The sequence below is a fragment of the Micromys minutus genome, assembly GCF_963924665.1.
Source record: "Micromys minutus genome assembly, chromosome: 10".
NCBI classification, from domain to species: domain Eukaryota; kingdom Metazoa; phylum Chordata; class Mammalia; order Rodentia; family Muridae; genus Micromys; species Micromys minutus.
The window spans coordinates 6,993,677-7,003,838 of NC_137979.1; the positions used below are offsets into that span (position 1 = coordinate 6,993,677).

The following is a 10,162-nucleotide window of genomic DNA, read 5'->3' on the forward strand; positions in this document are numbered from 1 at the left end:
TCTTTTTTGGAAACTTGTCCTCCTAGCCACGGGGTCTGGTAAGAGCCTGTCTCCTAGGAGGAAACTCAGAGAGACCCTCCCACTCTGCCTGGACAAGAGCATCATGATGCCACCTACAGCACCGAGACCTAGAATCTGATGACCATATAGAGCTATGAACCAAAACAATGTGAGATGGTCACAATGCTGTCCCAGAAAAGGTTCTGAGGGTGAGCAGATAGGGGTTCATGGGACCATGCATGCAAAATACAAAGAGAGCACAGTTCAGCCATGTCTTCACCTGCTCCTCTGAACTACAGCTCTCCTCACATTATAAGCTACCCAAGGGGCTCTTCATCCCAGAAGAGGCTCCGAGAGGATATCTACCTAAAACAGGACAGATTTTTTTTTCCAGCAGAGTCAGTCACCAGTCTACTTGAGCTGTCACTGACCTGCCCCCCATGGACCCTGGGTATGTGTAGAAAAGATTCAGAAGAGGACACAGACAGAGACCCCTGATGTACCTTCGGATTGACTCTCTGTTCCTCACAGTTTCTGCTCCCCATCCTCCAACCCTGTTAGCGAGGAGATTTCTTTTAGCTTTGAGATGATCTCAAAGGATAACTGTATGGCTTGAATCCCCATCTTAGAGGAGGCAAGTAGTGTTCAGACAAAGCCCCCTGCCTCCCTGAACCTCTGGCTGCAGTCTAAGCGAATAGATTATCAGGTTCCCCTAAAAGCAAACAGCAACTTACTTCAGCTTTGTGCAGATTTCTGAGAAGAGTTTCATGATCTTATAAAGCTTTGGTACATATGGGTCCTGACTGTTGTATTTATCAGACAGTTCCTTTAGGGGAGGGATGAAGTCCTTTGTAAACTTTGCAGCAGAGCCCCTGAAACAGGGTTAGAAGCATTGGGGTGGTAGGTAAGTCTGCACAACAGGGTGCTGACAGACACCCCTCTTCACCCACCCCTGCTCACCCCAGTCTGATGATGCCCTGAACCAAAGGCCCTACCCTGATTCTCCCACAGGAGTCTTGTGGACCCTGAAGGCTATGCAGCGGATACAAGAGATGCCTTCATCTCCCTTTGCCTCTGTAGGCTATGTTAGGACAGTGTCTGGAGAGCCCAGCAAAGTCAGGCATCTGACCACTGATTCATCTACTGACTGGGCCAGGGGTTCAGTTCACAAATCCTTGGCATTTTTTCATATCTCCACTGTTTGCTGGCTGAGGCAATCCCTCTCTCTCCTTCCAGCTATGACCAGAAAGGCCACCGAAGTTAAACTCTTATCTCACTGCTATTCTGGAGTCTGCTGAAGTACCTCTGCAAACAAGAGAAACCGCCGTGAAGGGCCACAGGCGTGTGTAGACAGTAATGGAAAGTCAAACGTACATGGTATGTCTTCTTGTCAGCAGATGGTCCTTGCCGAATCTCAGCACAGAGAGCCATGGGATTTTTCTGGGCAACTGTGGTGGCTACATCCATTGGGGAACAATGGTTTTCTGACCCCCAGAGCACAAAAATCAGAAAAGTAATCTTAGAGGTGACTCACAGGAAATCTGAGTTTGGCTTGCTTGATAGCGTCTCAGTGGAAGGGACCCATATGTACACAGGAGAGTTTAGGGAAATACCAATCAATTCTGTTTATCAGTTACCAATGGCTTTGGAAGAAGACGGGGTAAGATGTGCTCTTCATGCATTTCAGTGTCATGCCACACCCCGTGGACTCTTTGCTAAAATCCATCTTGCTCTAGGAATTTTTATTTGCAACTGGTGTTGTGGTATTTTTGCCTGAGGCAGGCGTCTGTGTGCTTGCTGGCTTGCAGGGAACAGCAGGCAATCGCTGCACCCTAGTACCTGTGAAGACCTTAAACTGCAGACAGCCAGCTTCCCCAGGTCACCTGCAAGAAGGCTGGTCCCACTGCCCAACCCCCAGCTTTGGGAATACACGCACATTTTCTGATGATCCTCAAGAGGGACTTAGGGTAATGAATGAGGGAGACTTTCTGCCTGGTTGCCAGAGACAGAGAATAACTATATTTCTCTGGAGTTTAGTAGAAAATACCCCTGAGAGTCAAAATTTAATGGAACAAGTAAAAACCAGTTGAGGAAAGTGCCACCTTAGAGTATGCCCCAACATACACCATACTGACACTCTGGCTGCTAAAGATTAAGATCACCCATTTGGGGGAAAGTTGGGTAAATATGCTGAGTTCTGACCCCTGTGGTTTAGTTTCTTTTTCTCTGAACAGTTAGTCTATTTGCTGATTTACTTTAAGAGTTCTTGAGGCCCCAGGTGTGAGGGCAGATAGTGACACCGGGTCTATGGTCTCAAAGGGGGACAGTAGTTTTGCTGAATGCCAGGATTGACATCTCTAGACACTAACCACCAACCCCAGAAGTTCCTTAGTTCCTAGAATGGCTGATACCCCTTCTCTGGGCCAGGTCTATGAACCGGTTACTTCAACTTCCTGGTGAACCTAGAATCCCTTCTCTGAGGCCGAAGCTCTTGAGCACCCCAGAAGTTCCATCAAGGCATGTGAGATCCTACACCCAGGCTGATGCTGGACCCAGGTTTTGATCTTACCTCCCATTGGTCATGACAGCAATAACCCCATTAATACCTTGCACCAATATCAACCCCCCCAACTCCATCTACACCCAAATTTCTCCTCTCGTAAAAATAAACCAGATAACTATACAAACAAAAGTTTTAATAATTTATTATTCTGGTAAGACACCCTCAATAAATAAAGAGTTGCAAAATTAAATAAATAAATAAATAAATAAATAGTTTTTAAAAAATATAAATATGTAAATAAATATTACTGGTTCCTATCAATAGGAAATATTTCTCCTTTGTCTTCTGCTGTCCTGTCTGAGTCAGCATTTTCAGAAGGCTGTACTGCCCCCCACTGTGGCTGTGCCCCATTCTTTGGTCCCTTTAAGGCAGAAGTCCTGAGTTCCCGGCTCATTACTCAGACACAAAAGCAGCAGTCTGGGAAGCTGGATGCAGAGCTGGCCTGAGTCTCCTCATTTCTTGACCAGCTTCCAGCAATCAAAGGGGATGTCAAACAGAAAGTCTTTAAGGTTTCTTATGAAATCCTCAAAGGTGGTGACTTGTGTTTCACAGTCAGCTTCCTGGAGGGGATGGGGGAAAAAACAAAACAAGACAAAACAGCACATGAGTCCCGGTGAGTGGGTGACCAGGGCGAGCAGCTCTGTGTTTCTCTGTTGCTGCTGTGAACTCAGAGGCCAGAAGCCCATCCAAAGGGATCAGGTGACACTGGGGCTGCTCGTGCAATGGCATCCGGGGACTGTGCCCTAACAGAAGGACAGCCTCAGGTCTTAGTTGGGCTGCCTATTTGGTTCCTGCTCAGAGGCAAGCAATCAGTCTGAGGCAGCTCCTCAAAAGACACAGGGCACACTGTCTTCGATGAGGAAAGGAAATAGGAATGTTTGGGATGTCTGCTCATCCTAGGAGCCTCCTCCTTTTAGCCATAGAGTAAGGCACCCCCATAGGAAAGTCCTGTCAGGAAGTGGCACCTGGGTGCTGGCTCTTGCCTCTTCTGGGCTTGGGCAGGCCCTAAGCTTCCTTGGTTTGCCTCACCTCTGACCTCATGACTGATAATGGTATGTGTGGCATGGGCAGGTATCTCCTCCTGGGAAGAACAGTGGGCTCTGCTGCTCCTCAGCTTAGCATCTAGGGATGAGCAGGAGCTATGGCATGTTCGCGAGGGCCTTCTTAGAAAGCACTTACTGGGACCCTGAACAGTTACAGCCAAAGTCTCTCCTTACCAGTCCCACCCTCCCAGAATAAGACCCTGGGTCCCGATGCTGTGTACTCACTGGTGTTGGGGGACAGTTCTTCTGGTAGTGGCTGGCTATCATGGTCAAGGCGCCCTTGAGTTTGGTGAAATTGCCCCGTAGACCCTGTTCGTATACTTTCAGTCGGGTCTGCACACATGTTGGACTCTGTGAGAAACATCCATTTGTTGATAAACAAAAGCCAAGTGCCCACAGAATGCAAGCTACCTTCTCCCCACGTCCTTCTGTCCCCACCAGTGTCACAGGCTGGGGCTAGTCCTAACACTGTCCTGACCGCTGCCCTTCTCCCTTCCTGACCCAGGTCACCTCAGCCATCACATGGCGTTGAGAGCCTAGTACCTCAAGAGGTTCCCAGTTCCACCCAACCCCCAATTTTGTAAGAGAAGTCTACTTGCTGCCATTCCAGGAGAAGTGGATGGCCAGAGCAAGTGGGGAGGGCTAGCCCCCAAATTTCTGTGTGGGTAAACATTGTTCCAGAAGGTCCTCTGTGCCCCTCTAGAGTCAACACCCTCTCTCCTTTCGTGGTCACAGGGCACAGTGGGAACGCCAAGGCAACAGCAAGTCCAGCTCATTAAGTAACACTCATGTTCCCATAAACCCCTGCTGATCTCTGACCTTTGAAAGCTAACTCTGCCCAAACTTATTGCTCGCTTGATAAAAGGGTGAGCATGACCGCTGCAGGGGCATGGCTATGGATGATAAAAGAGTGCACGTGACTGCAACGGAGGAATGGGTATGGAGATCTCCCTAGACTCTGCCTCCTCCCCCTAGCAGCTACTGACAGGGAAGAGTGTAGAAAGCCTTGCAAGAGGTTATTTAAAGCAGCCCGGGAAACGACGCCAAAGAGATGCAGCGTACCTGGATGGAGAACTCATCAGAGACGATGTCAACGTCTGCGTTCTGTAAGAGGGAAGTGCCATGTTACCAAGCTGACAGGCAGGGCAAGACAAGAGCCAACGGGTGGCCTGAGAACAGCTCAACTCCCTCCCTCACTCACCTCTGTGACAGGCGTGTCATTCAGGAGGCTCAGGGCTTCTTTGATAGCATCTACATGTTTCCAAGGCCGGGTGACAGGGATGGGTGAGCGGGTAGATGCTGAGAAGCTGTAGACCACAATGCCCAGGAAAAGTAAATTCTGCAGCCACATCCTCCTCAGGACCTTAGCCTTTCTCTCTGAGTACTGGGCTCACTGCAAAAGAGCTCTTATATACACAGTTAGAGGAAATGATTAATGGTGACCACAGAGCTCCAGGGGGGCGGGGGAACTACCTGAGTTGTGGAATCTCCTGGCTCTTATCAGCTATACATGGGGCCAGTGAGCCTTCCCCTAGATTATTAGGCTTGGGGGTTTTCATTAATAAGCCCTTCCAAGAACTGGCAGCCCACCTGTGGGCTTCTTTAAAGGCCTCTAGCCCTGCCTGGGCAGTCTAACCCAGCCTCTGACTAGCCTCTCCTTTTTGAGGGGCCTCCAGGCATATTTGGACTTCCTGGCCTGGAGTGGCTGGGGCGGGGTTTGGGAGATAGAGTGGGGTTCTTGCTTCCATAGCACCTGCTGTTCCTGGAGGCCTTTGGGCAAGCTGTGCCTACTCTGGTGGCCCATTCCAGCCCCAGCCCTGTTCTTTCCAGCCTTCTGAGCTATGCACTTCTCACATGCCCTTCTCATTATCTGATTAGACAAGGTCCGGCCAAATGGCACAATTCTGTAAAGGTCTCCACAAACTCCCACTGAGGAAACAGAGTCATGGACAAATTCATCCCAGCCATGCCCCACCTCCACCACACCTCCACCTTGGGAGCAATTGGATTGGCAGAAATGAATACAAAAACCAGGCAGACTACATGTTCTCTTATGGTACCATCCCAACTGACTGTTACAACCTCAGTTACAAATCCAAATTACAAAGGCATGTTCGATCCTCAAGGCTTACAACATGGCTAGAGATTCTGACTGGGGCAGGTAAAGACAGCCCAGATTGACTGCTGATTCTGCTGGCTCCCCCTTGCCAAGTGACTCTTCCTTTGTTATGTGAGCCTCTTTACCCTCTCCGGAGCAGCCTGCCACTCAAAAAAGACACGTTTACTGCTACCTGTGCCACTAATGGGCAGCTGGGGTCTCCAAGGTCTGTAACATAGTAGCTGGCAGGTACCAGGCACAGGGCCTCCCTGGTTTCTCTAGCAAGTTCTCTCAGGTTTAGCTTGCTGCACAGTCCCCTCGTTCCAGCCCACCTCCCACTTCAGAAGCTCTCTGTGGAATCAGGAACTGCTTCTGGAAAAGCAGCATGCGCTCAAGGGGCTAAGAAGTGTTTGATTTTCACAATGGCGTTTGGAGAAGATGGCACGAGTTTGGGTTTGCACAGGGGATCCGGCCCCAAGCCTTCCTGTGCAGGAAGTTTGAGGCCATGGGGAGACATATGTGTATCTCTTTAGTCGTGGGCGTATGGTGAGGAATTTAGATATATGTGTACTCACAGGAACATGTCAGGGTGCAGGAGGTTTTAGAAAAGGGTGCATCTAATGTGAGCCGCACTGATTTTGTCTCTGTGAGAACCCTTGGGCTTCTGGCTGTGCCTTCTTGATATGGGAGGAGCCCCTATGCCAAGCAACATGCTTTAGGGCCTAAGAAGCTGATTCAGTGGACCAATGAACTCAGACAAAAGCAAGGGCTTTTGGGGGTCAGATAACAGGTGGAACTCAGGACAAGGCCACAAGAATCATTTAGGAAGAGAGACTAGGGGTCAGAATAGACATGTCTTAGCCAAAGCGTGTGTCAGGGTACTGGCCAAGAGGAAAGCAGAGGCCACAGAAGCAAGACTCAAAACAAGAATATGGTCTATAGGTGCCAAAGTTCCGCCTATGGGGCAGGATTCTAAGGGCTTGGGGACGAAATTTGTGGGCAGATATGCATCTTTCTCCTAGAAAGATGACATCAGGGTGGAGGCGGCGACGCTGGCAGGCATTCCTAGATTGCACTCATGGAAAGAAGCAGCGATAGCATCAGACGGTCTTGCTGACTCAAGGGCCTCGGTAGGGCTGTGATAGGGTGGAGGTGGGGACCAGATGGGTGAACTGACCCCTCTTTGGCCTCCCAGGCCACAAGGCCAGAAGTCAACCCTCTGGAAAAAGGTTTCTGGGAATGCCCGTTGACATGGGCTCCAGGGGAACCAGGGTGTGTGGCTGCCCTGGGATCTTTATCACAAAAGGAAGTCATCACCAGGGGAAGGAAATGGGCCCCAGAGTCCCTTACATCCCACGGGACAGACACATGAGCATCTAAGATGGTCTGACCCATGCTTATGACCAACATTCTTTGGGGAGGTCTTTGTCCTCAATGGGGTCTAAGATCTAAGTGACCACTTGCAGCTCAGTCCACACAGGAAGGATGGTGGCAGAACCAGAACCTGAACTCATGCCTAGTCCTATACATGGATGCTTTCTACTGCCCTGGGGTGACAGGCCACACAAAAAATTCTGGCCACCAGCCTAGTCCCAGAAAATGGTGGACCAAACACACTTGTTCATCAAGGCAGCTCTATTGGTGGGAAGGAAGGAGTAGCCTGTGACAGCCCCAAGGACACCTTGGGGATGTAGGAGAATTCCCCTAGAAGATTCTGCTCCCTATCTAGATATCACTGTACCCCAGGCTTGGGCTCTTGTCTTCCCTACTCTGCTACCACGAATTCTGGAATATCCCAGGAAAGTACCCCTCCGAGGGCTTCATTGCATCATCCACTTGATGGATGCTGTGTCTGTCTTAGGAAAGTTTATAGAAAGATTTTCCCAGGAGGAGGCAGCATACTGATACCTTTCCCATCCTGGGGAAGTCCTAACCTGGCAGAAGACACAGAATTTCTGGAATATTCAAGGACTAATGTGCCTTGTCCTGGCCCAGTCTCTGGGAGCATCTTTCTGGACAGAGGTGGTGAAGTAGAGAGATGGCCTGCACCCAGAGACAAATCTCATGGAGTCTTGTCCCACTTTGAGGGCCACAGTATAGCTCAACACCCTGAGTGGCTTGTACTTCCCTAAGAAGGTGGTCTTCTCTCCCTGCTACACCAGACACATGGAACCACAACTCCAGCCTTTGGTGTCGCTACTCCAGGATGACCCCACTTACGTTCTGTCTTTGACCCAGCCCAATATATTTTCAAAGCCCACATTTCCTTCTAGTTCTGTTTCAGATGCTTGGGTATCCTCAGGTCCCTGGCACTGGTGAGTTCTAATGAATCTGGGAGGGCCTGAGGATAGCATCCTTTCAGCCAAGCCGCTACAAGGATAAATAATATAGTCTTAGCTCTTAGAGAATTTGTGTCTGTGGCCCCACAGGGTAGAGGACAGGGAGAGCCAGACCTAGATTTATAGGCATATGGTTGAGAGTGCCAATGAAGATAATTATTTTTTAAAAAATCAACCACGATGAAAGCCATGAAATGAGAATAAAACAAGTTATGGGAAGGTCTTGAGGTCAGTGTATATAAGGCAGACAGACAAGGACATTGTCTGTCTCTGAAACTCAAGGCCCAGGGTAGCCAGCTAGGTTAGGGATTATTTGCTTCAGTGTGGAAGATACAGACTAGCAGTAAAGTTTGAGGTGTCAGCCAGACTGGACTGGATGAGGAAAAGAAAAAATAATGTCCCAGAATGCTTGGTCAATTGTTGCAATATGGATTCAGCACTTAAGACCCTGAGAGGTCACTGGGGTATTCCAGTACCACACAAGTTGCTTGGCGTGCATTTTGCTGAGATGCCAACTTTTGAGAATGGGCCAAGTGTAATAATACCTCCTCACTGGATTCATTTCTTGTTCTTAGGGCTTCTTTGCTGTCTCCCTAGGACCTAGAAACTATGCCATGCCCACACAAGCAGGTAAGGCCTTTGGACGCACAACCCATGAAAGCAAAATTCCTCCACTGCCTGGAATTCTCTACCCAAGATTTTTCCTCCACGGTTAGGAATGTCCCATCCCTGAATCTCCTCCAAGCCTTCTCTCCAACTGAGAGGTCACCAGGTACCCAGAGGGAACACTGCCTTTATTTGCACCCCTTGTAAGGGTCACTGGGAGTGCATGGGACAAAATCAAAGAAAAAATGAGGGAAGAAGCCATCACAACCTCCTGGAGTGCCAAGGGCCCTTCTTTCTACCCTAGGCGTAGGGGGAGTTGCAGACCTTGGTTGGCTCCAACACCTGCCAGCTTTAGGAGCCGAGGGGCCACAGTCAAAGTGGCAGTTGCTGCTTTATATTGTCATCAGGACAGGGTCCATTCACAGGGTTTTACGGGTCTTCCAAGCTCCGTCACCCTCTCCTGGAGCCTCTGTCTGGTCAAGTATGTCGATTGCCTCTTGGGATTTCAGATCCCAGAAGGCTCTGGCTTTAAACATTGTTAACAGGGTCTTTGTCTCTGGACAATCTGGACAATCATACACACACACATACACACACACACACACACACACACACACACACACACACACACACATTTCTACATCCCCAAACTGCTACATCCCAGTAAGGGTGGTTCCAAGTCCCCATCATCTCCCAGGAAGCATCAGCCCCCATGGTCCTAGATGCAAAGCTTCAAAGGAAGACTTGTCTTCAGGCCTGGCCACAGTGCTTCAAAACCACTTTTCTTCTCTGGGCCCGACCTTCATCTTCATGAGAGGATGGAGACCTCTGCAGGTCACTGCAGAGATGCCTGGAGACTGGCACCTAGAGGTGCTTCTTAAATATTAGCCAAGAGCTAAATGTATGAAAGTTTTCTGCTTGGGTTTTCTGTTTGGACTAGTTGGGAGGTCTCCATTCCAGCTTCTGTTTCCCAAGCTGTCAAAGAAAGAGGATCCTCACCGGGGTCTCTGCGGGTCAGCATGCTACATGAAAGTGAAGCAGATTAAATTGTCTCTGACAGGAACATTTAATCCCCATGCAGACCTGTTCTAGTGCCTCATGACATTCACATGCATACACCCCCAAGAGGCAAAGGCAGCCAGGAGAACAGGGCATAACACTGTGCTGGGATCTGGGTGGCCTACAGGTAGCTGAGTCATGCCCATTTTCCCGTAAAGAGTCAGTTAGGACAGAAGACTGTCTTCCCTATTCCTGCCCTCTATCCTAGCTAAGAGCAGATAGTTCTGCATGGTCAGGGAGCAGGGTCATGTTTTCTAGGAATAAGCAGACTGACTCTGTCTGACTGAGGAGAGCAAGAATATTAAATTTGGGATATTACTTGGCCCAGGTGGGTTGCCACCCCTCTGGGTTCGAAGCCCATAGTCATACTAAGGGCTGGCAGTGGCTGTCTACTTATGATGATTTTTCAACATTCAGGTATTTATTCATGTGATTGTATGTATAGCTTGTATGT

At 49.2% G+C, this 10,162-nt stretch overlaps 1 protein-coding gene across 1 annotated transcript; it reads right to left on the reverse strand.

Annotated features, from left to right (window-relative positions):
* Window positions 1–3,015: 3,015 nt before the first annotated feature.
* CSF2 (colony stimulating factor 2) lies at window positions 3,016–4,957 on the reverse strand (the record flags this gene model as incomplete). Its single annotated transcript, XM_080924035.1, has 4 exons — window positions 3,016–3,123; window positions 3,832–3,957; window positions 4,669–4,710; window positions 4,808–4,957. 4 exons carry the CDS (start codon window positions 4,955–4,957, stop codon window positions 3,016–3,018), a joined length of 426 nt encoding a protein of 141 aa, XP_080780161.1.
* Between the last annotated feature and the right edge of the window lie 5,205 nt (window positions 4,958–10,162).